The following is a 27,033-nucleotide window of genomic DNA, read 5'->3' as shown; positions in this document are numbered from 1 at the left end:
TATTTTTCAGATTCTGAATGCTCGCTATATAATACATTATGTTCATCACTATTTAAGACATTATGTTATAGTTGCATTTTTAATATAAATAACATATAAAAAATTAGTATGGTTGAAAAAATATGAATATTAGTATGACTATTTTAGCCATAATGCACATTACACAATACGTCCATCTGTACCTATATCGATTTACTGTGTTTCTAATGCTTTTTATAAAGCCTTTTTTTATAAAAAGCATTAGAAACATATTATTTTAGGTGTCACTACTGTAATTTTATATTAAAGTTTAAAACAAACCGTGCAAAAAGCCATTCGAATTAGAAAAGTCTTTTTTTAAATAACTTCATAACATACTAATTTCGAATGATTATTTTTCCGAAAGTAATAGGAGTGACACCGATTTTTTTATTCCATATGTTAGACGAACATGTTGGTTATCAAACTTAATTATTTTCAGATCTCTGCTATGAGGGCGAGAGTAGTAGTAAGATTTTAAACATTTGCAGTTTTGTGAAATTTATCACATAGAAGTTCCAATATCTTCTGGCGCCTTTATAGTGACACCAATTTTATTACATATTTTTCATGTATGCAAGTGTAGCTAGGAATTTATTTAAAAACGTTGGTGTCATCATGAAGGCGCTTTGAGAAAATTGGCATTGAATGTAGTAAAAAAATTCATTTTCGGTCATTTTTAAACGGAGTTTGCGGCCGTCGCCCTCGTAGTGACACCAATTTGACAGCATTAATAGTATCTAAGAAGACTATATAATAGTATAGAATTTAAAAATCAATGTCATTATACGGGCGCTTAAAGCATCAAGAACTTTAAAATCTGGAAATTTGAAAAACATGCAAAAATGTGCCACGCCCCCTAATTTTAAAAATTTTATTTCCCTAAAACGGTAAGGCAGACAAAGCTCATATTTTGCACACGCATTACATTCATGATAAGGAACAACATATGTGAAAATAAGAAAAATTAAAAATGTCAACAATCACAAATGCCGTAAACTGCCTGATTCTTACAGTGACTCTTAATGTAAATTCGACGAAGTAGTCACATTCGATTGTGTTAAATGGAAAATGAAGAGAAAGAGAAGAGTGAGGGCTTTTGTATTTAATCTTAATGTTTCTTCCCAAACATTTTTTGAAGGGTGCTCCGCCCTGCCCCTTTGAAGGCAATATTTGGTCCCCCCCTTTTTTGTTTATCTAAATGTGCCTTTCCTTGCCCCTTTGAAGTTGATTAACACTTAATTACAAACGCAAACTTTGCATTCTCGAAAAGTAAACATTCTAACAAACCTGGCCATGAACTTGTTTTCCTTGTCCACTAGAATGCCATTTGAAGACTTATGTTATTGATTAAACTGAACATTTAAAAGCTTATTAAAATGATAACTGTAGAAAAATACTTTGATTTTGTATGCATTTAGTAAGCAGAAAAATAAATGAATGGAAATAGCCTTGGTACTACAAAATCCTTTGAGAAAGTGCTCATTAAATTCAGTGGCTTTTTGTTTTTAGGCAGTACTCTGATCATTTTTTGGCCTGAGGAAACAGATGGTCACATCACTGGGAATCCTGTGATCAGGTGACACACAAAATATGTATTGTCAATGAGAGTAAAAATGTGAAGTGCACTGATAAAGGCTAAATCTTTTGTTAGCTAGAACAGACAAGGATGGACAGTACATAGCTCCCGCAGTAAAATAAAAGGAACCTTAAAAAAAAATGAAGCACTTTATTTTCAGAGCAATAAGGCACATTTTTACTCTTAAATGTGCATTAAAAATAGCTTTTTACCAACATCAGTAATTAAACAGGTTTCAAGGAATTGAAGATGACAATCGCAGCAGGGATAGCTTGGCAGCTCGAATAGGGTTGATAAATGAGTTTCTGAGCTTCCATTAGGTATAATAATGCTGATGCTTTTCCATAATGTTTTTTAATGTCACATTTCTATTTTGTTTTGTACAGTGTTATCATTAAAATAGATACTTTAATCCTTTTCTGTCTTTAGTATAGTTTGTAAATTCAAACATGATAAACAACAGAGTGTTATGCAGCAGAAATATGGTATTCCTAAAGACAAGCCAGTAACAAGCACAAATGGAGTTCAAATGGATCTTTTTCATATTGAAACAATTAAATGACTGTTTTGAATATTAATTAATCTGCCCCAAGTGAACTCAGAAGGACAAAGCAGATATAGACAAATGCTTTGGATGTTTTTCACTTTCTGTACATCATGTATAAAGTTATACGCGGTTCGCCCTAAAAGGGTGGTAACTTAATGCTTATTACCCTCGCTTTGCCTTTAATGGACCAGTAGAGCAGTACCATTGCTACGGACTTCATCTGGCATGCTACATTAATTTTAGCTACCATTTTGTTGGCGCTCTCAGCTTCAATGAGATGGTATCTGTCTATTGGCTGAGTTATTGACTAATCCAGACTGATGAGTATAGCAAGGATGAAAATGCAGCCTCTGGATGCCATAACCATACTATAAGTACATTGAATGTTTCAAATTAGTTTTTAAAAACTTCAAAAACTTACTAAAATGTGAGAAGCAAAATGAGACAACATAATCAAAAGCACAAATGAAAATTATAAAAAGAGACTTAAGATTTGTAAACAACTGTTTTGAAACTAACAAAGCAATTCTTTTAAGCAGTGCAAAACAATTGTGAATTCAATTGCTCATGTTGTTGTTCTTATGAACCCGTTTTGTTGTTGTGGTTTCGTGCCAGCAGCTAGGTTGGCACAATTTGAGGTGCATTCTACACTTTTCCAACTGCATTGTAATTTGGTGTGATGTCCGACTTCCACAGTACACATGCCAAAAGGACCCATTTATAGGGTAGGCAACCATTCACAGCATAACAACACATTCACACAAAGGAAGGAAAAGGAGAGGAGACGGAAAGTACATCCATGCTCAAATCAGGATTCAAACCCGCCCTACTAACAAAATTTCTTGCATCAACCTTGACAGATCTTGATATGATACTGACGGTGTCAATATTGACGTGTTTCATACTGCATAAAGATTGCATAAAGATTAAAAAGCAATATTGTATTCATTTTAAAATACCAATATTGATATTACCTTACAATATTCGCATTGCATACATGTTGACGCTGTCAAGATGGTATTGATTTCATGCTGTCGCCGTCAAGCTAATTAGTGCTCAATAGAACAGGTGGACCTTCATTGATGCGCATAGTTCTTTATACCCAGCGTCCTTTGCATTTTGCTGGCATGTTATCTTCCTCCTTCGATCTTCGATACAGTCGTTCCTCGCTGCACATGGCGTTGCATTTTTTAGGCTTCGCTAAGTTGGTTCCTTAGTTATTAGTGCGGAATAGTATTGTTTTAGGAATAACTTATGAATGTCTGATAACTGCACTTGTTTATCAATGTCGTACTAGACAAGCCATATCGCAGACAATGTGTGATCAATGATAGAAATGGCCGAAAAAACGGTTTTTGTCCCTAGACTTTGAAACAAAGGACATGCAGCCCAGAATTTCATATTATCACTTCAATCTCACGAGTAAGATTGATTTTATTCAATGATTATTTATGTTATTCTTTAAGATCTCTCTTCATATGTTTTGTCCAGGGGATATTTTCAATGCTGACATCCATTTGGAAATGTACTTTAATGTATTTATTTATTTATTGCTATCTTTACTCTTTAATGTGCTATAAAAACTTCCGCAATTATTCCTAACTAGGCATTTTATGTCTTTATAATACAATTAGAAGCATGAATTTAAAAAATAAGTCAAGTATTATGTAAAACAAAGAATTTTTACATTTTTTAAATTAAATTGCGAGTACTATTAATATCTTTATATGAATTTCTGATTAGATGTCAACTTTAAGAAAATATTCTTAGGCTAGAAAACTAATCAGTCTTGAAGAATAACAGAAATAATTAAAGAATGAAATTTAATTCTCAAATTTAAAATGAAAATAATACAAATAAATAAATAGATAAAACACCTTGCAAACGTACTGGTTTCATACTGCCATGTCAATGTATCCTGACATTTTCCTGTCATATCAATACTTATGCAAGATTACAAAAGCAAGATCATCTTGCCTAGACCTTGATTTCATGCTGTCATGACAACATCTTGATATTATCCTGTCATATCAATACGTATGCAGGATTATAAAAGCAGCCTACCTTGATATTTTTTCTGATATTATGCTGTATACACCTTGTCAGTCAATATTGTGGCAACCTGCCGACAGCATAAATGGAGTAACATAACAATACTGAGGCAGCATGATTTTTCTTGCATGTCAAACTTTATGCAATACAAAGGCAAGATATTTTGCTTACTGGGTGGCACCTCCCTATCACAGTCAGACTTCTCTGACTACTAGATAGGGCAGGCGGCACCTCTCTGTTTTGCACTGATGATGTCACACTTTGTTAAACTCAAAATGGGTGTTTACAAATTGTATGTCTCTTTTAGTCTTTTTCATTTGTACTTTTAATTAGCTAGTGTGGTTTTGCTTGACATGTATAAAAAATATATATATTTTTTAATATAGCAAGTACTGTTTTTTCGTGAATCTTCAGTTTACTTTTGTGAGCTTTAATCTTTTTGTTTCTAAGATTCAGAAATGGGCAGGTATGAATGATGATAATAAAGTGCTTTTACTATGAGATTAAAATCAAAGATACAAACATAATGCAATTTTTAAATGGAATGTATTTCTTAGTAGTACACACTATTTTGTTCGAACCAAATTAAAATAGAAACTAATCAGAAATATAACTCCATATTTCAGACAAACCAATCAGCTAGGAACAGTAACAAAAAAACACATCTATTTTTTTTCAAAACAAACAGTATTATAAATGATTGAAAAATGATCAAATAAGCTTTGTGCTAAAATATGATTAAAGTAAAAACCATTTTTAATGAAGTGTAAACTCTCAAGAAAAGAGGGTGGAGAGAACCAGTCCGAAGACAGGAAAGAAGAAGTGCAGGAGAAACAAACCTCCCCCCTCCCTTTCTACCATGGGTGCTCATAGGCCTAATTTTAATGGGGGGCTCGGATATTTTACCCATGGTTTAGCAGTGACTGTGCAGGTGGGGGGGGGGGCTTCTGATGTTCTTTCGCATAAATGTTTTGGAATTGTAGTTTAAAAAATGCCATTTTAGTAGTGTTTTGTCAATGTTTGAGGAACAGAATGGAATTTCTAGGGTTGTCCCCATAATGTTTTCTTAAAATGAAGTCTAATTACTAATAATAATAATAAAATCGAAGAAGTTTGGACTGTCTTTGTTAATGCAAGGGTAAGGAAGGCTCTTCCCGGGAAAAAAAATCTTAAAATGATGTGTAAAGATGTAAATTAAAATCATCTTTAGCAAACTTAGAGCATAGGGTTTAGGGAAAGCTCCCAGAAATTTTGCAAAGTTTAAAACATCTTTTAAAACCTTCTTTCAGATTTCTCTTTTATTGACTGAAGGAGGAACGAAAGAGTTCGGAGGTTCTCCAAGTATATTTTTTTTTGAACGGATAAAATCCTAAGATCTCAGTTTTGAACTTCCTTTGGGGACTTCAGAAAAAGATCTCCGGAATTTTCTTTCTTTCTAAATAGGAGTCTTAAAAACACAGTTTTATGCTGTCTACAGGAATTCTTTTCCTAATCCCCCCCCCTTCAAACTGGAGTCTTTATAATGCAAATTTAGGTCATCTTTGAATTTAAAGGAAGGAAGGAGTGCGCTCGGAGATTTTCTCCCGGAAAATGTTCAAGATTGAAGCATTAAAATAGAAATTTTAAATTATATTTGGTGACGTCCGGGTAATCTCACCTAGAATGTTTTGAAACTAAAATCTTAACATTGAGGCAATCATTGAGAAACAAAAAAGTGTGGGAGCGGTCGCCTCCCTTGCCCCCCCCCCCCTCCAAATCGCCGCCACTAGTGCCTTTGCTTTCTACTGTTCACTCTAGGGGCTGACTTGTAGTTCGCTGATTGGTTGGTTGTTGTCTCTTGTTGTGAATTCCTATTGGCTGACCCATTTGGTATATATACTAGTGTCCAGGTGGTGGCATACAATTCTCTCATGACTTTCTAGTTGAGTGATTGAGTTTTTTGCACTGAAGAAGAGGCTACACTGCATGTTTGAAATAGCTACATGCGGTGTCTTCTCGAGAATTAGCTCTTTATTGACACACACACATTGTGTTTTTACTTTAACCAAATAGTATTATACTTTAAATAGGTGGCCAAGTAGTGCTAATATTATTAAATGAAAAGAAAAAAGCAATATTTCTTAATTCTGTTATCAGTCAAAAATATTAAAATCATTGTGACCTATACCAGAAATTTGTACTTACTTCCTCATATAAATAAATATTCAATTCTTCAGCAATTCGTTGCCAAGTCTTAGTAAATAAAGGTTTTGCTAACAACTCCTGAAGACTTAGCAAACTACTATTAATAACTTCCAGCATTGGATAAGCAGATGGAGAAATTTCAATTAATTTCTTGTCTAGCACTGGCAAACAAAACCACCTAAAATTATGTAAAAAATACATGGTTTGTTCATAAAATTTATGTAATGTAAAAAAAACTGAAAATCCATGTATTTTATTTATCATGCAAAAATAAGAAAAAGTTGTGTTCTTCCAGAATGAATTGCAATGCTAAACCCAAATGTGACAAGGAAATAGTTCATTCCTTTTAATTTTTAACCTTTTTTCATTCTGAATTTGTACTTTATATACATTGTCATATTTTATTCACAAATAGTTCATTGTTGGTTAAAATGTTAAAATTAATCTTCATTTCATAAAATAAAAAAATAAAAAAAAAAGATTATGGCAAAAGAAAAAAGAAAAAAAAAAACTTAATTTGCAAATTTTATCATTCTGCAAATAACTGACATACTTTTTAAAGTGATTCCAGTGTAAGAAATGCTGAAATGCCATAGGGAAGAAAAAGGGTCAATTGTTTTCAACACATTCTATATTTCAGTGTGACATCATCATTAATATAGCATAGCACTTTTCACTCCAGAGTCCCCTGTACCTACGACTATTTGTGGTTTAACCAGTTTGATGGGACCCTGAAGACAGTCCTGATTTTTTGATCCAGGCCAGAAACTGACCAGTCTCTAATCCAGCACCCCCAGAGGTATCATTTCAAATGGAAGATATCGTGACATGAGCATATTTAATGTCCACCAGTCACCATTAATGAAGACAGTGGATCTTCAGCCAGCTAGGATTGAACCTGGGACCCTCCGGTCACAAGTCTGATGCCTTTCCAATCAGGCCACCACGGCCTATAATAGCAAAGCACAAGTAAAATATAATTAAAAGTAGTAACACAAATGGGTGATTCTGCAAAAATCTGTCATTTTCCAATCACATTTTAAAAAAATAATAAAAATGTTGAAAAAAATCTGAAAAAAATTATACTTACTATTCGTTAGGAACTTATTAAGAGAAAAATAGAAGGAACTCACTTTAACTATGTTACATCCTCAAAAGAGGGGGGTAAATTTTCATACAACAAGAGACTGACAAGCAGCATTAGGAGAATTACAAAATGAATTCCTTCATGGGTTATCTAAAATGTAACTATAGTAATAAAGAAATAACTGAAGCCTAAATCAAAAAGTATGGTTATTAAACGACAAAACAAAATTTATGTAAAACCTTCCTTAACGGAAAAACCAATTTCTTCGAGTATAAGTCCCACGTAGGTTTTTCCATAGTATTCACTCCGAAATAGCTTACACTCAAAATAGTGGACATTCATTTCAACGAAAAAAAAAATCAATTGCTACATTAAAACTTTCTTTCAATTAGCCATACACAGAATGATAAAATTTACAAAAAGAAAAATTTGCTTCTCATTACCTGCGAATTATTTTATGGTTCAGGAAATACAAACATAAGAACATTTTAAAATATTATATACTAGTGTTTTATAGTATTAAGTACGTTTATATGTACGTTAAGTAGTTTACAGTATAGTGTTTTATAGTATTATATACCAGTGTTATAAATATTATATACGTAGTTTTCATAAAACAAAAAGGGAATCGGCAATACTAATAACATATATTTTACTTTTAATTCAAAGCAGCTACGAAATTTAACTTCACTTACCTATTGGAGCAACATTTAGATAAACAAATGTCTAACCAATAAATCTCTTTTAGAATGCTTTGTCTGAACAACAGCAAAAAAAAAAAAAAAAAAAAAGAAAAAAAAAAAAAAATTTAAATAAATAGAATTATTCCACTGATACATTTTTTATTTATCGTTTGCCAAATTTAACTTTCTTTTTTTCAATCAATCTTATTTTTCAACTAATGTGCAGGAAATAAATACTTCTATTCTATGGGATGCATAACCAATGCTTCAGAAATAATGCTAGGAGAGTGATTTTTTTTTGTACCAGGAGTATGACACTTTTTTTAGGACAGGAGCATGACTTTTTTTAGGACAGGAGTATGACTTTTTCCTTACAATTTGCCTGTTATTAGGCCCAGGATTATATTTAAGGTAAATAATTTTTCTATTCTAACCTAATTCAACCACACACTATGAGTAGAGTTAAATTTTTTCATTTATTTAAAACAGAAATATTGTCCAGCGAAAATGTGCATACCCTCTTCTTGAACTTCAAAATGTTAATGAGAACGGCAGACAAATCGTATTAACAAAATACTCAAGGAATCCAACAAAAAGGTGATAATAAACAATATTATGGTACAGCAGATTAAAAATTCCTTTTTTTTTTTAATAAACAATAATTGAACTCATTTCTATGACAGGAGAATAGCATGAAAACCAGGGAACAAAGTTTAAAACGATGTACCTTGATGACTCAAATGATTAAATTTATTTAAAGAATACTATTTTACACCTTTAAGTGTGCTTAATTTTGTACTGCAAATTGAATTTGTGGAATGTTGGTATAAAATTTTAAAATAATTTAAGTCCATTTGAAAAACGGATATTAAGAAGTCAAAAGTGACTTTCTGGTTATTCAAAAAACTTTCTAGAAGAAACTAAATGAGTTATTGTTTTGGAGCAAGAATAGAATAACATCAGATAAGTTATTTCTAACTATTAAAAAAATGAAAACACTTTCTGGGTTAAACAATTTCTGTGCTAGGCTACTCGACATAATATTGTTAGGATTTTGGAGAATCACCCAAATGTAATGTTTTATTTTCTTAGTAAAAACCAAGTGAAAATAAAATTTACATTTTTTTTTAAATAAAAAGAAAAAATGAAATGACATTTTACTATTAATAGTCATTCAACTTTGCTATTGAGTTTATGTTTCAAACTTACTTTTCTTTTCTATATGGTCTGCTTTTTGCTTTGATATCAAGCAACACTCGTTCACATAAGGTATTGAGGAGATCATTTTGCATGTGTTCGAACAAAGCAATGATTTCGTCAAACACAGACTGTTCTAAGAGCTCATCATTATTATCTGTTTTGGTACTTCTTCTTCTTAGGACATAGGCAGATTTAGTTTCAGACTCTAAAGTTAAAATATCTTTTAATAGTACAAAAATAAAAGTAATGAATGGATGTTTTTTTACAGCACTGAAATACTGATTCAGACAAACTCTGGTTCACATAAAACTATCAATTAAATTTTTAGTTTTAAAAACAAGTTTAAAATTTTGTTTAATTTGAATTTTAGGACTTTAAAGTTGAGGTAAATTCCTCAAAGGTGTTTGAAGAGGGAGATAAGCACTTTTCATACATAGTTAAAAAGTTTAGCATCCAAGAACTAATTAAGCTCAACCACTATATAAAACTAACTGAAAAATCTGGCCATTACGAAAGAAAAATAAAATTCAATTAATGAAATATTTAGAAAGAAAAGGCTCTTTATTACCTCTTAATAGTTCTTCATAAGCATTTCTTTTCCTTTTATAAGCATAAAGTTGTAAGAAAAACTAAAATAAAAAGTGTGCAGTATGAGAATTCTTTGTTTTATAATATCTAATTATAGCACAAATACAATGGAACATCACCAAGCTTGACATTTGGGAAATCAGGGGGTCAGTTGCCCTCCCCATATTTTAGAAAGATAATGTAAATAAATGTTTGTGCATGTATCTTGTTGCTTTTTTTAAATATAATATGTATTAAGTAATAACCTGTATTTACCACTGGACATTTTTGAAATGACAGGTCTGACCAACATTTATAAGTTTTTGCATTTCAAACTTCCCAGAAAAAAATTCTTTAGAGAGATATTAATACATTAGAGGTGATTAAAATCAATGTTTTTAAGTTTCAGATTAGGATGGATAGTCAGGACATTTCAAAAAAAAAAAAGCTGCCTTACCAGAAAAACAATCTTTTCAAAGACTATATTTCATGTAACCCTACATATTAGACAAAGTTGACTCTTTTTAACTCTCACCTCTGGAAGTGTTTCTAAAATTTTCAGAATGGCAAGGAGATCCCTTCTTTGAAAATTCTCAAACAGTACCTTAATGATTTCCTTACTAATGAACCTTTTGGCTTTTCTTTGACTAATTTTTTCCGTTCTTGCCAGATTTCTATGCTTTTGTAATCTGCAGTATTTTCATCCAACAACTGTAGACCGTTATATACAAGTATTTTTTGTACCAGTTTAATGCAAGTTAAATTCAAAATATAACTCCTGACTAAACTGGAAACTTTTTTTTTTTTGTCTTGAAGTTTTTTTTTTCTTTTGTGGATCATTTCGATTACTGACATGTAACAGTGCTTACAGAGTGATGAAAATGGAAATGCAAGCAGATATGCAAGATCAATAATTAAGACAAGTAAATGAAAAAGATCATGATGGATTTAGAATGTATCACAAGTTATAGTTAAGTTATTTTATATTAATTTTCAACTCACTCAAAAATTTGTAAAGTATGTGTAGTTAAAAAAACAATTAAAAAATGAAATAAAATCAATAAAAATGATGTTCTCGAAATTTCAAGATAAAACTAAAAAAAAAAAAAAAAAAAGTATCAACATACAAATGAATTAGATACAAAATATTTTTACCTCATCATACCTTCACAGCTGTTTGAATTAAGAATAGAAATAAATAAATCAAATACAATTACTACAGGTTCCATAAAAGATCTTACATGCAAAAATGTTATGCAGAAAAAAAATTTTGTTTTAACATTATTAATGCTTGGTGATTTTGCTTTGGCAATCAGTATAAAGAAACAAATTTAATGTAAATAAAAAATATATCTCTTACAGGTACATTATTCCACTCATCTAGAATTGTAGTTACATAGTATAGGCCATTTATGATTCCACAGTAGCTAGGTTGAATTGTTTCTTGCATATGGCATTGAGACAACTGGTGCAATCTCAATCGAAAATCATCAAGTAATTCCAACTGAAGATCCAAAAATGAAACTTGACAGTCCTTATTCCCTAAGATACTATACCTTTCTGTGAAAAAAAACATATATATATATATATATATATATATATATATATATATATATATATATATATAAACACAAAAATTGAAAAATTGAGATCGCAAACCAGTGGTTTAGGAAAACTTTCAATCACAGTAGATTCTTTCTATTCTGAACACTCCTTGGGTCGAACCAAAGTGTTCAGATTATGGGGAGTCATCAAAATGGACAACTGGATAATGCATATGTATTTTCTGGGACCAACAAAATGCGTTTAGAACATCGGGATATTTACATTAGGAGTGTTCAGATGGAGAGTCCACTGTATATAAAAAAAAAAAAAAAACTTAAAATTGTTTCAGTAAAAACTGTAACATTAATTTAAGAATAAAAAATGAGCTTTCATTTTAATATAAACATACAGATCAGAAGTGGGAGGGGGGCAAAAATATTTTGTTTGAACTGAAATTTAGATTGAGTCAGAAAGCAACATATTGATCTCAGATATTTCTTGAAATTGACTGCAAACGGACATTAAGTCAACTGCACATATTATCTTAAACAAAATTTAGTTTTTATCAGGCTTTTCATACTGGAGTGCATATTCATTCTAGCTTTAAAAGATAAAATGTTTATAATTCTAGCAAAATTTTGAAATCAATTAAAAAGAGCATGTCAGTATTACCTGTCATAGTAAGAAGAAGGGTTACAAAAAGTTCCGCACTTTCAGGCACAAGCATGTCATCTATATCACTCTCATCTTGATAGCGAGATTTCCAAGCTGAATCTGTGCTCAGAAACTTATCCATTTTCTCCAAAGCACCTAAGAATGCAACATATACAGATAAAATTTTTAGGTACTATTAGTAGTTCTTGCGAATGTTATAAGTTTACCTTCTAAGATTGATAAGTTTTATGTGATTCTATGTACATGATATCATTTTGGCTTCCTTGTGCCATTTTACACAAAATTACATTGTCTCACATTACTAGTATTACATAATTAGAGTTCGACTCACCAAAGTATCATCTTTGTCCATCACTTTTTACTTGAGTTTTTTTTTTTTTTTTAAGTGAGCTATATTTTTAAAAATATTATGTCCAAAAAAGGCACATTAAAAATTTAGAAATGAAGTAAACATTAAGCACCATACAATGAGAAGGCTCAACTACTTCTGTAGTCTAGTTTTAAAATACACCTGCTTAGCATTCTTTTCTATCGTCCTTGTTTCTCATGACGAAGGCTTAAACCAATCACTTTGTTTTAGAACCTTACATGTCTTGTCATTTTTGAGGTATGGTACATAAGGGCACAAGTATTTTATTGCTTGTCAGAAATTTCTGCAATAAATCTTTCCAGATGTTTCCATTATTTCATTGAAAGCATTGCAGTTGTCAAGAAAAATCCAATCCTGTCTTAAACAGCTTTAAGTGTCATAGTCAAAGTTTCAAGATAAAATTGCTGTGAAAGCTGGAGGGAGTTAACATTAACTTAAAATGTTATGAGTTAGGGAATTTGGGAAAGTGTTGTGATATGCTATAACAAGATTTGACAGTATATTTTTACTTTCTTCTATATCTAGTATAGGGTCAGGTGGGGTAAAGTGGTCATAAAATCGCAGGTTTTCAACTTAGGTAGATAATAAAAACAATAAATTCTTTAAACACTTCAACTTTTTTTGTTTTTATTTTACATTGCATTATTAAAGAACACGGTACATTGAGTTTTAGGAAAATTAATATTGATTTAAGTAGTTTTATAACACTTTCATTTAACCCTTTGTATTTATGACCACTTTACCCCATGGGGTGGGGGAAAGTGGTCATAGCATGGGGTAAAGTGGTCATAGTTAAAAATAGACGCAAAATCGTTACAAATAACCCTAATTTTTGTATACTTCGGTTACTTTTTTGTTACGAGTATATGTACGAGTATATGCGGGTATACACGAGTATACTATACGTGTCATGTAGACATGAGTAAACATGTTTATATATGAATAGATAAAAGTATACATCAGATACATGCATGCACGTGCCTACTTAAGTATATATGTGTATACACGAGTATATGAGCATGTATACTTGATTACCTACATGAGTGAATACGTGTCTACATGAGTATATGCGTGTCACGTGTATATGCGAGTATATACGCGTATAAACGAACATCATATGCACGTTTGCACGTGTATCTCGAGTATATACGTGAATATCTGAGTATATACGTGTATAGTCGACATATATACGCATATATAATTGTGCATACATACTTATACGGGTATATACGAGTTAATTCGTGGATATATCCAGTGCGTGTTTGGTATGTGTCTACTCACATGTGTGTGTATATATATATATATATATATATATATATGGAAGCATGAGTATATACGTTTGTTTACGTGTAAACACGATTATATACCTGTTTGACGCATATACGTGCATTTGCGTGTATACACCAGTACATGTGTCCACGTATATCCACGAGTATATCCGCTAATATACATAAATGCTTACAGAATGAATCCAAGATCTTGAGCAAAATCTAAGTGTTCTGAAAGAGGAGGATAAGAAGCAAAGAATCATAAGGAACTTGTGATCGCTGACGCGCTACATGCACACAAGGTCAGAAACTGATGTTAGCAAAATAGGTCACAAAATTGTTACACAAGGATGATCTTCGCCGACATTTTAGTTTTTAAGAAATATTTAGAGAAGTTGTTGAAAGTTACGGCCTGTAGTAGCTCTAATACACGCATCGCAACAAAAGCGCAGCGACTGATGAAAGTTTTTCAAAAGTCTCGTAATTGCAACAGAGTGATTGCGATGCATGTATTACAGCTGCCGGCCGCAAATTTCCTCATTCGCTTTAAAACTTTCTTAAAACCTAAAATGTTGTGTAAAATTATCTTTAAATTGTGTATAAAAATTAATATATTAAAATAAATACATTAAATTGTGTAATAAATTTGTGACCTGTTTTGCATCCATCAGTTTCTGGCCTTGCGTGCACGCAGCGCGTCAGCGTTGAGTTTGTGTCCATATGTTTCTTATGATTCTTGCTCTTATCCTCTCGTCTAATACCTTTTAATAATTTGCTCAAGAGTTTAGACTCACCCTGTATACATTAGGGTGGCCCTTATTTTTCAACTTTCGAAAAAGTTAGCTCCCAACCCCCTATTTTGTTCCAATGGACAAAAAAATGATGTGTTCAAAATATTAGCTCAATCGGAAAAGTTTAAGGGGTGCCGCAACAAGCATGAAATTATCAAATTTTCTCCAAAAAAGGAATTTTTCAAATCTTTTCAAGTTAAAAAAAAAAAAGCATCTCGCATATTTACATTTTTGACGTACCTATATCTTCTTACAGGTGTTATTTTGCTCTAACTGGTTTTTCAGAGACTTTCTATGTCTTTCCCCCTTTTTCCTCTGACGTCTTTTGTGGTATCAAAGCTTTTTGACCAAGACACCATTCACTACTCATGACGCGTTCTTGCTACTGCAATTGTTTCTACATCAATCTTATGAAAATTTCCCTCTCAACTTTTTAATTGAGTTATTTTTGTAGTCACACTTAATTTTATGAGTAATTTTTAAACTAATTAAAAATATAATTTGAGTATTATCATATATATCAGGATTAGGACCATGATAGTAAATATAATGTTTGTATTATTAATCAAATCCTATTTTTTCCCCCAAATTATTGGATAAACTTAAATTAACTCCATTTTTATTATGTGCTTCGTTTGATTATTTTCTAACTAAGTATAACCTTGTCTTTGTTCATTACCATCATTACCATTCCATCGTTTATTATTCCAATACATGAAACAAATCAATTGTCGAGCCGAGAACATGTTTCATTTTTACGGTAGTTTGCTGCTTTGATATGATAAAGACTGCTGCTTTTTAATCCCAAGTTTTAAATAGAGTCACAATACATATGATCTACATCTATTTAGAAGAAAATTTGATGAATTGTACAAAATAAGAGTTCCAATTGAAACATCTTTTAGGCGAACATCAGTCCTCTCTCTGTCCAGTATATCTCCCATCCCTCTTAACCTTTTTCCCACCATCCCCTTCCGAAGAAGACCCCACATTTGGTCAGAGGTCAAAAGTCAAGCGGGGGTGAGAGACGACCTTGGGTGAGCGTGGGAGCAGCTGCCCACAATAGAGCCCCTAGGGGCCTTAGCCCCCAAGAGTGCTGCTGGTAACTTGCGCCTGACTTTCGTGTCATTATCAACTCCGACTTGCAAAATGGCATCAACGTCTTCCGGTAGCTCATTAAACAAGTTGAGAAAAGATTTCTACATTGATCTTGTTGGCAACATTTCTAATCAAATTGTTGGAGCAAAGCTACCATCGAATAGACAAGTCTTGAGCGTCTTTTTTTACAATATAAAAGTTGTAAATATGACAAAAAAAGAAAGTGCAACATTAGTGATTCAAGAAGTATCTGTTTTTTGGCAAAAGGCAAGAATTCCCACTAAAAGAACGGATCACTGCGTTGACAAGTTAGTCAAACTCCATGATGAATGGAAACATTTGCAGAAAAGTTTTTCGAGAACTTCAGGGAAAGGAAAAATGAGAAGAGATTCTTTTGAAGAAATTATGGACGATCTCTTCGATATTGCTCATGCAAATGCTTTAGAAGACATCAAAATTGAAGAAGATAGGAAATTTCTAATTCTTCAGCGCCAAAAAGGAAGACCGGGCTCCATGGTTGGTGTTGAACTAAAATTAACACAAAAAGAAGAAAGGAAATCAAAGAAAAACAGAACAGAAGTTGCCCGAAAGAAACGAACTTATGAAGAAATGGAACGACAATTAGTCGACACATCTTATGATATAGTTTCAAGCAACCCAAGCAGTGACGGTTTTGACGACAGTAGCAGCCCTTCTTCTGTCATTGATAAACAATTACCAGAAACTGATATAGACACACTTGAGAGTACGGACAGTACGACTTACGCAGAAACTAGAGGTACATTGCATTTTTTTACTCCTCGTCTATCTGAAGTTTTTGATAGATGTAAAATCACAGATAGAAATGGAATTTACATACTGGTAGCTGCTGCAGAAGCATTTGGACTTGATACTAAAGACCTGATCATTAATCGAACTTCTCTTCAACGCCTCCGAAAGAAATTTAGAGAAGAAAGACATGCGGAAATTCAGAAAAAATTTAATTTAAATGATTGCCAAGAGCTTGTCTTACACTGGGATGGAAAATTGCTCCCAACACTTGCAGGAGTCGAAAAAACTGACAGACTGGCAATAATAGTAACTTTCCAAGGCAAGGAGCAAATGTTGGGAGTTCCTGAAATCCCATCCTCATCAGGAGAAGAACAAGCCATGGCTATTTATGAAGCAGTTGAAAAGTGGGGATTAAACGATAAAATTCAAGCACTTTGCTGTGATACAACAGCCAGCAACACAGGCCGAATAAATGGTGCCTGTATTAATCTAGAAAAATTGTTTGATCGTGATCTGCTGTACCTTCCTTGTCGTCATCACATTTTTGAGTTAGTTTTAAAGGGATGACTCTCTAATGAGTGCAACTTCTGGTCCAGACATGCCACTTTTCAAAAGATTTAAAGAAACTTGGACAAAACTCGACAAAAAAAATTATACCACTGGTAGCAATGAAGTACCTCATTATATTCGTGCAACCATGCTCGAATTTCTTGATCAACACCTTTCAGCTCGGAAACAACAGCGCGATGATTACCGAGAACTGTTGGAATTAAGTATGATATTTCTTGGTGGGATTCCAAAGTGTGGAATATCATTTCGTAAGCCAGGAGCTGTAAGTCATGCTAGGTGGATGTCAAAGTCCATTTATGCACTCAAGATTTACTTATTTCAGGATCAGTTTCCCTTATCTGAAAGGGAGAAGAACTCTTTAAGAAGAATATGTATTTTTCTTGCTCGAGTCTACGTTCGATCTTGGTTTCTCTCCCCGGAAGCAGTTAAAGCTCCATATCACGATTTCCTATTTATGCGTCAACTGATCGATTACCAGGATATTGATACAGAAATCAGTATTGTTGCTCTCAAAAAATTTTCAAAACATCTCTGGTACTTAGCTCCTGAAACTATGGCTCTATCCTTATTTGATGATAATGTTCCAACCTCGGTTAAGAGAAACATGGCACAAATTATGTTGGAAGCAGATAAAGATGAAGAATCGCAAGAAGCAGAAAACCAACAAAAGAGATACATTCCACATCAAAACAATTTTTCTAAGTTTATTAACAACGAATTTTCATCTTTTGTGACACCTGTTACAAAACATTTCCTCACCCGATTTTCTGTAAGTTCTGATTTTCTCAACAAAGATCCTTCAACTTGGAAAGATGACCCTGGTTACACAAGTGGAAAGGAAAAACTTGATAAAATAATTGTTGTGAATGATGCTGCAGAAAGAGGGGTCAAACTAATTCAGGAATACAACAATATTCTTACAAAAGATGAAAATGAAAAACAATTTGTTTTACAAATTGTTGCTGAAGATCGCAAAAGATATCCTACTGCTACTAAATCCTCACTTAGGAAAAAATAATGTTGAACATTCGCTTGTTCCCGCTGTGTTTTGGTTCTGTAGAAATTGTTTGTCATAATAAAATGTATTTATCCTCTAAAAGCTGTTGTGTTAGTAAAGAAAAATTAAATATTGTTAAAAAAGCACGAGATTTCTAGGATTTGCTGAACTTCAAGTCGTTTGCGGCACCCCTAGAAATTGTCCAAATGAAGAGAAATTTTACACAGCCTGCTTTATTATTCATTGGAACAAGATAAGAGGTTGGGAGCAATAAAATTTTAACTTTCGAAAAATACCCTATAGCTAAGGGCCACCCTAGTATACATGTATAGCATATGCTTGTATGTAAGTGTCTACTCGAGTACATACGCGTATATACCTGTCTTCCTGAGTATATAAGGGTTTGTATATATACGAGCATAAGCGGGTATATACGTGTATAGTCGAATGTATAACTGTATAGATAAAAAATACTTGCAGATACCCAAATAAGTGTTTATTGGTGCATTTATGTGAATGCGTATATACACGTGCCTACACGGGTATATGCGTATACATATGTATATACTCGTATATTTAACCCTGTTTATTTTAAAAACAATACATATTAAGTGAAATTAATATTTAGTTAATATCTGCCTTATACTTAAAATATTAAGTGACTTAAGAAGAACAATATTCGTTAAAGCTAATATTATGACCACTTTACCCCATCTTACTTAAATTGTTCTAAAAAATCATTCAAAATATATTCAGCTAACTGGTAATGAGTAAGAGTTTTTGAGACATGTAGGAAGCTTCCTGTGCAGTCAATCTGTTCATAACTCTAACAAACAAAATTTCCCAAGGAAGTTAAAAAAGTTGTTTACATTTTAAAAATCTTCACATTTACACAAAATATTTCTTTTTACCAAATAAAATTTTGCCAGTTGTAACATTTTGTATTTAAAATGTAGTTTCTAAATGCACTACCCTAAAATAAAATTTTCACATTCATTCCAACATTAATTTCCAAGCTATAGCTATTTATTTGAATTATGACCACTTTACCCTATTGACCACTTTCCCCCACCAGACCCTATAGAAGAAAGTATTAGATTCGTGCAAATTTTCGAATTTCGAAGAATTCAAACGTTTTGAGGTGTGCTGAGTCCATTTCGACCGTTTTTGGTCTGTCTGTGTGTGTGTGTGTCACGTATGTGTGTGACCAGTTTTTTGTGGCTGCTCTACAGCAAAAACTACCGCAGGAAATCGAACGAAATTTGGAACACATATGTGCCTCTATGTGAACTTGTGCCCATTGGTTTTTGGCGCGAATTCCTCCAAGGGGGGGGGGGGGGGTGGAGCAATGGGATGTTTATCCAAGTTTTGCGTGACTGCTATTCCACAGGAAGTAACTGGCGGAATCAAACAAAATTTGGTCCATATGTTGCCCCTAACAGATACAGGTCCTGATTCAATTTTGGTGACAATAGCTCAAACGGGGGTTGAGCTATAGAACGTTTCTTTCGTCAATTGTGACAGCTGTATCTCAAGAAATAATGAAGGTAATCAAACAAAAGTTTATCGACAAGTAGCCCTTAGAGGGTATAAAAAATACAAATACAAAAGTGACGACCAGCAACAGGCTCTGTGCCCAGCTAGACTGGTCCTAGTCAATTTACAATCCCCAGTGAAGATCAATGGCCCTCTTAAAACTATCTACTCCCATGCTCATTACAACCTCTCCTGGTAAGCTGTTCCAAGGTTCCACTACCCTGCTATAATAATAATTTTTCCTAATATCCGTGTTAGCCCGAGATTTAAATAGCTTAAAACAATGACCCCTTGTCCTGTTTTCAGTGCTAAACTTCAGTCCCGTAACATCTTTCATTTTAATAAATTTAAACAACTGAATCATGTCCCCTCGGTCTCTACTTTGCTCAAGACTGTACATTTTTAGCCTTCTAAGACTGGAATCATAGTCTAAATGAGAAAGTCCATTTATTAGCCTTGTAGCTCACTTTTGAACACTTTCCAATACATTAATATCTTGCTTAAGATAAGGAGACCAAAACTGAACAGCATACTCCAAATGAGGTCTTACCAAACTTCTATATAAGGGCAGAAGAACTTCTTTAGATTTGTTTGAAATAGATCTATTGATAAACCCAAGCATCTTATTGGCTTTGTTACTAGCTATGCTGCACTGTTGGCTGAAATTTAAATCCTGACTTATTAAGACGCCCAGATCAGTAACTTTTTCTACCTGACTAATGACTGAACCTTGCAAATAACTTGTACACTTATTTCCATGCCCTAAATGTAGCACTTGACATTTCCCAACATTAACAGCCATACCCCATTTATCAGCCCACTCCGTAATATGATCTAGATCCTCTTGCAGCTGATTTGCTTGTGATTCATTTTCTACACTCCCCATAACTTTGACATCATCAGCAAAACAATTCATGTTCCCAGAAATATTCTTGTGAATATCGTTCATAAAAACAATGAACAAAACAGGTCCTAACACTGATCCTTGAGGAACCCCTCTTAAAACCTCACTCCAATTAGAATAACTTCCCCTTACAACTACTCTTTGTTTCCCTCCAGTCAGCCAGTTTTTTACCCAAATGAAAGTTTTCCCTCCTATTCCTATATCAGCTAATTTGCTAAGTAGAGCAACATGTGGTTACCTTATCAAAAGCTTTTTGAAAATCAATGTAAACAACATCTACAGGCTTCCTATTGTCCAAATCCATGGTAACTTCGTCATAGAAATGTAATAAATTAGTTGCAGAAGATTTACCTTTCCTGAAACCGTACTGAAAACTAGTCAATAGATCACTAGTCTCTAAAAAATTTACTATCTTAATTTTTATCAATGTTTCAAAAATTTTGCAAACCACCGAAGTTAGACTCACAGGTCTATAATTTCCTGCACTCCTTTTAGACCCTTTCTTGAAGAGAGGTGTAATGTGATGATGATTCTATTTTGCCGTCAGCAACTGAAAAGGGGGTGGCGCAATCAAACGCTCTTTTTTTTTCCATTTTAAGTACCATATCTCAGGAAGTAATGCTACGTTTTGGATGAAATTTGGAATAAATATGAATCCATATGTAAACAGGGGTTGGTTGAATTTTGGCGCCAATCACTCCATGGGGGGGGGGGGGCTGATTTTTTTTATTTACGTGAATAAAAATAGCTTTCCAATTGCAACAATAAGAAAGATAAATCTTAAGAGATTGTCGTCTGCGTAAATCTCGTGATTTTAACTGCATGGAAATGATCAGAAATATTATCTCAATGATTTAAAATTTTTAACTGTTGCCATCTTGTGTTTGTTAACAGATAAATGTTTGCAATTATTTTAAGAAAGGCTTTTAAAATTATTTTCAATTTTCATTCCTTGCTTTGGAGATAAATCAGGAATTGGGATGGTCGTCAAGTTTTGACATGCGTAATTTTGTTTGTTGGGAATATTGCTTCCTCATTAAGCATGGGGAGGGATCAGAATTATAAGAAAGATATAGAAGAAAGTTTTGTGATGGCCACAACATACTAGTTTATAAATAACTGCGAAAAACTGAAATTGGAGAATGTTGACTCTCTCATTGATGAATTATCAGATGTATTCAGTCTTTTGCGCCTATCTTTGGTACACAAATGTTGACATTCAGTGGTTAATGTGCCAATGTCAACATTTACCAGATTTCACATTTTACAGTAACAAAAACACACGATATGAAACTATCCACAAACTTTCAAAATTTGCACACTCAAAATTCCCAATTTTCAGAGAAATAACAAAATCATTACCATGTTAACTTGTATAAAAGGTCGGCCCACATTTCTAGTAAAAATTTAGTCACACATGAATTTAGGGTATCAAGAACAAATTGAAGAAGCAGAAAAATTTTTTCTTTGCTAGTTCTGATCATTAAAAGTTAGAAGTTGTTGTAAATTTCGAATTAGTTTCACTTGCTATGTGCTCTATATAATTTTAGCAAAAATATTACTTATGTTCACAAAGAGATAGGCATTTCCTTCAGAAAACAGTTTCATTTGCAAGTGTTTGGCTCATAACAAGTAGGAGTTTCCTTCAAAATTTAGTAAAGTTTCAGAAAACTTAGCACCATATCATAGCTACATAGTACTGAAAATTTGAAATGAAACATTGAAAATGTGTTAAAATGTGAGCATTTAAAGGACTTATTTTTTACTATGCATGTGTGAGATATAGAAATTTATAAACTGCATGAATTTATAGCTAGGTGTATGCAGCAACTTATTAAAAAATTGCACTTGATATATAGTGAAAATTTTCAATACATAGTGGCTATCTAATAAACTGTATTTTAATGATTCTTGGCCAATTGTAAGGGACTGTTCACTTTCAATGCATGTTAACTTTTAAAAAGTTCATAATCTTGACAGGTGTGTGTAAGAAACATCAAATATGATCAAGAAATAAAATATTTCCACATTATGAGAAAAAAGCAGGCTTAATATAAAAGTATATGGTTTTAGACTCAAAATGTAGGAAATTTCAACACTTAGAAAAAAATTACAAATATGTGAAGTAAGAGTAGTAATTTCTAACCATTTTAATTTTTTTACAGTATTCACAAACTGTTTGAGAAGATTTTAAAATTTTGCTGGAATTGAATATACCTTGATGTTCTAAAGACCTCCATCTTGTAAAGCAAGGTTCTTCAGTCAAAAGCTGAGTTAAATTTGGATAACTAGGTGGATAGCCTTGATTTCGAAGTTCTTGAGAAAATAATAAAATCTCATCTATGGCATGACTGAACAACCGGTCATCATCAATCAAACATGTAAGATCAGACTTAAAACGTACAATGGCAAGCTGGACCAAACCTTTCATTATTTGAATCTGTAATAAAATTAACAGACAATAGGGTTTTATTAAGTTTATATTTACAAATTAATTTTTTAAAACAATTTATTTTTTATATGTACTTTCAATAAAAAAAAAACAATAATGTTAAATTAAACTCATGCAACTTTTAATAGGTTCAAGCAACAATTAAATTACTTTCCCTGTTATGATTGAAATTTTTTTAAAATATTTTTTTTTAAACAGAAGATTAAACACGCATCATTCAGTTCACATAGGGCAATAAAAAATATCTGCATATGAACTAAAAACATACTCTTGCATTGAAGCGTGATAAGCCTTCTTTGTCTAAGAGAGATTGAACAGATTCCTCAAGGAAAATAGTGTGATCAGTTATCCATGTAAGTATTTGCGTCAAATACCATTCAGGCTGAAAAATGAAAGTAAAATTTGCAAAGAACTTTTAAATTACAGATTTGCATAGTATAAGTAATTGAAAAAAAAAAGATAATTTTCAAAGAATAACTTCATATGCATAAATACAGCAACCCAATAGCAGAAACTGTGCAATGCAAAGACATGCATCACAGATTGATGAGACAGTCTGCTGACTATTTCTTAGTTGAGGGAGAAGAAACCCCTTTCTTAAAAAAAAAAAAAAAAAAAAATTCTAAACTTAAGCTAACGAAAAAGTGTTCCATACTTTCTGGGATTATCCGCATGTAGCACGTACCAGTATTATCACCTTATTTTCTAAGCATTTCTGCATGTTGGTTTTGACTTATCTAAAATTAATACAGTGTTGGTAATTTTAATTGGTGCTTCAAACAGTTAGAAAAAATTCTGCTGTTCGGTGAAGCAATATATTAAGTAAATAAGAAAATCAATTACAAAAATAATTAAATTTTGAACACAAAAGCATATTTATATATACAGATGATTTGTATGTAAGACTAGATTCATCAGCATTGAATTTTATAAATAATAAAACAGAGTGGAAAAAATGAGAAAAGGTTGCATAAGAACTAAACCTAAAAAAAAAAATTAAAAAAAAAAAAAAAAACAATTTGTATCTGATAAATTAACATTTTGCAATCAATAATTGCAGTTAGTGAATTACTCTGTTTTTCTAAAAGTTTTAATTTTGCATTAATTTCAGTTTCTCTTTTCAAACTTTTTATTCATTCTAATTATCTTTAAAAAAAAAATATTTGAGCACATGATTTACTCATCACCAGCAACTTTTTTTTGCCATAGCAAATTTATTCTAAGTGAATTAGTTATTTTTGTACACATATAATTCACATTGGCGCATAAATCACCAACCGCTACATAAACAGTATAAAACGAAAATAAGAGCATTCAACCCATATGGATTTGAAATATACCAATATAAAAAAACTGTGAAATAAAGCTGATTGGCAATATATTTCTCATCTGGCATTGCATTTTCCGAGAGGTAATACAATACAATACAAATGGGATGACCAGCAACAGGCTCTGGGCCCAGCTAGGCTGGTGCTAGTCAGCTTATAAGTCCCCAATGAAGATTAATGGCCCTCTTGAAGCTACCCACCCCCTTGCTCATTACCGCTTCTTCTGGTAAGCTGTTCCAAGTGCCGACAACCCTACTAAAGAAGTAATTTTTCTTAATTTCCAGGTTAGCCTGAGATTTAAATAGCTTAAAACAATGACCCCTTGTCCTGCTTTCCGTGCAAAAATTTAAACCGTCAACATCTTTCATTTTGATAATTTAAACAACTGAATCATGTCCCCTCTGACTCTCCTTTGCTCCAGGCTATACATACTAAGCCTATTAAGCCTGTTATCATAGTCTAAATCTGAAAGCTGACTTTCAAGTCTAGTAACCCTTTTCTGAACCCTTTCCAATACAGAAATATCTTTCTTGAGACAAGGAGACCAAAACTGAACAGCATACTCCAAATGAGGTCTTACTAAACTCCTATACAAAGGCAGAAAACCTTCTTAGATTTGTTTGAAATAGATCTATTGATAAACCCAAGCATTTTGTTGGCTTTGTTACTAGCAATGCTGCACTGTTGACAAAACTTGAATCACTGATTTATTAAGATACCCAGATCAATAAGGTTTTCTGTCTGACTAATGACCGAACCCTGTAAATAACAACTCTCATGCTTATTTCCATGACCTAAGTGTAGCACTTGACATTTCCCTACATTAACTGCCATACCCCACCTATCCACTCACTTAGTAATATGATATAATTCCTATTGAAGCTGTTTTACTTGTTCTTCATTCTCTACAATCCCCGTAACTTTTACATCATCAGCAAAACAATTAATGTTTCCAGAAATATTTTTATCAATGTCATTCATAAAAATAATAAACAGAAGAGGCCCTAAAACTAATCCCTGAGGAGCCCAGCTAAAAAAACATCACTCCATTTAGAATGATTTCCCCTCACAACTACTCTTTGCTTCCTTCTAGTGAGCTAATTTCTAACATAAAGTTTTTCCTCTTATTCCTATATCAGCTAGTTTGCTGAGAAGAGCAGCATGTGGTACCTTATAAAAAGCTATTTAAAAATCAATATAATCAATATCACACACTTTTTGGTATCTAAAGCCAAGGTAACCTTGTTCTAGAAATGCAATAAATTAGTTAATAAATTAATTTTTACCTTTCCTGAAACCATACTGCAAACTAGTCAACATACTATTAGTCTCTAAGAAATTCCCAATCTTAATCTTGATCAAACTTTCAAAAATTTTACAAACCACTGAAGTCGGACTTACAGGTCTAGAATTCCTTGCATTACCTTTAGACCCTTTCTTGAAGAGTGGCGTTATGTTAGCCAGCTTCCAGTACTCAAGCAATGTCCCCGAGTTATAAGATGCATCGAAAACATTTAAAATAACATCCACGAATTCCTCTGCGCATTCAGCTAAAATTTTTGGATGAATATTATCAGGTCCCGGAGCTTTAGGTGCTTTAATTTTTTTCAAATGAAATAGAACCTCCTCCCTGGAAAACACAAAATCCTCAAGCTGTATAATAGCTTGTATCTGGTTAGTGTCAAGTGTTGAGACAGTTATTGTTAAACACACTAGAAAAAAGTTAAGAACATTTGCAATATCCCTATCGTTTTGAAACAAATTTCCATGCTCATCAACCAGGGGCTCAATTTGAATACTTCGAGCTTTCCCAGAATTTGCGTAAGCAAAAAACCTTTTAGTTATCTTTAGTTTAGTTAGTCAATGTTATCTGCTAGCCTTTGCTCCAATTCCCTTTTCCTGAAACCCGTACCAAATACTTAAAATTAAGCCTTGCCTTACTATACTGGAGCCTATCGGCACTCTGCCCAGTTTCTTTAAATTGACGAATGCCAAAATGTTTGAAAACACAGTTTCTAAGCAATGCCTTAGAAAAGAATTTGATAACTAAGAAATTGCATTTCATTTGTTGCCAAATCTTAAGTTGCTATAAACTACGAATTGATGCTTTTTGTCCTTATTTCCAATGTAGGAAAAATAGAATGGTTATTGCCTAAAATTTAAGGACAATGCAAAAATCTTAATTAGTGAAACACATTTTATGTATTTATGGTGAAAATATAAAAATAGTTAAGAAACCTTTGAAAATGTGCTGTCTTACCCACTATAATAGAATGGCCACTTTGCAGTTGATTCAACTGTCACCAATTTTTGATCATCCAACATGCGACAAAAAAAAAAAAAAAGTATTGTTGATGGCAGGAAAAAATGCATAATTGTGAAACATTCCTGTTCCTCAAAAATTGCAGAGCAAATTGAGGTATTTTCTTGAAACTTTGATGGGTTGATAGATCAAATCATGTTTTTTCTTTTTTTTTATATAGTTATTCTATATTTTTGTTGATATTTTTTCAGGGGGAAAAATATCATTGATGAAGATTTACCTTCGTTAGATTAGCATAGTGCATATGTAGTGATGTAAAATACCCGGGTATTTATTTTTAAGGGTAAATACCCAGGGTATATACCCGGGTAAATACCCAAAATGGATATTTACCTGGGTATTTATTTCAAAAATTTATATTCAACTAAAATACTTTTCTGTATGCATTCCACAATGTACATAACCAACCATATACAAAACAATAAATTTTTGCCCCAAAATTGTATTTTGATCACATATTTAAAGAATTATTGTGTGAAACAACTTAG

At 32.5% G+C, this 27,033-nt stretch overlaps 1 protein-coding gene across 1 annotated transcript in view; it reads right to left on the bottom strand.

Moving 5' to 3' along the window:
- Positions 1-27,033, bottom strand: part of LOC129220021 (RAD50-interacting protein 1-like) — a 53,594-nt gene that overhangs the window by 4,941 nt on the left and 21,620 nt on the right. The window contains exons 8-12 of the mRNA XM_054854349.1: positions 12,135-12,272; positions 11,278-11,477; positions 9,919-9,979; positions 9,360-9,555; positions 6,381-6,558 (exon numbers count right to left, since the gene is read on the bottom strand). Coding sequence (XP_054710324.1) covers positions 6,381-6,558; positions 9,360-9,555; positions 9,919-9,979; positions 11,278-11,477; positions 12,135-12,272 — 773 coding nt within the window. The remainder of the gene's footprint in view (positions 1-6,380; positions 6,559-9,359; positions 9,556-9,918; positions 9,980-11,277; positions 11,478-12,134; positions 12,273-27,033) is intronic.

Source organism: Uloborus diversus, chromosome 4 (assembly GCF_026930045.1).
Source record: "Uloborus diversus isolate 005 chromosome 4, Udiv.v.3.1, whole genome shotgun sequence".
Lineage (NCBI taxonomy): Eukaryota > Metazoa > Arthropoda > Arachnida > Araneae > Uloboridae > Uloborus > Uloborus diversus.
Note: the sequence above shows the minus strand (reverse complement) of the source record. Positions and strands in the feature narration are given on the sequence as shown.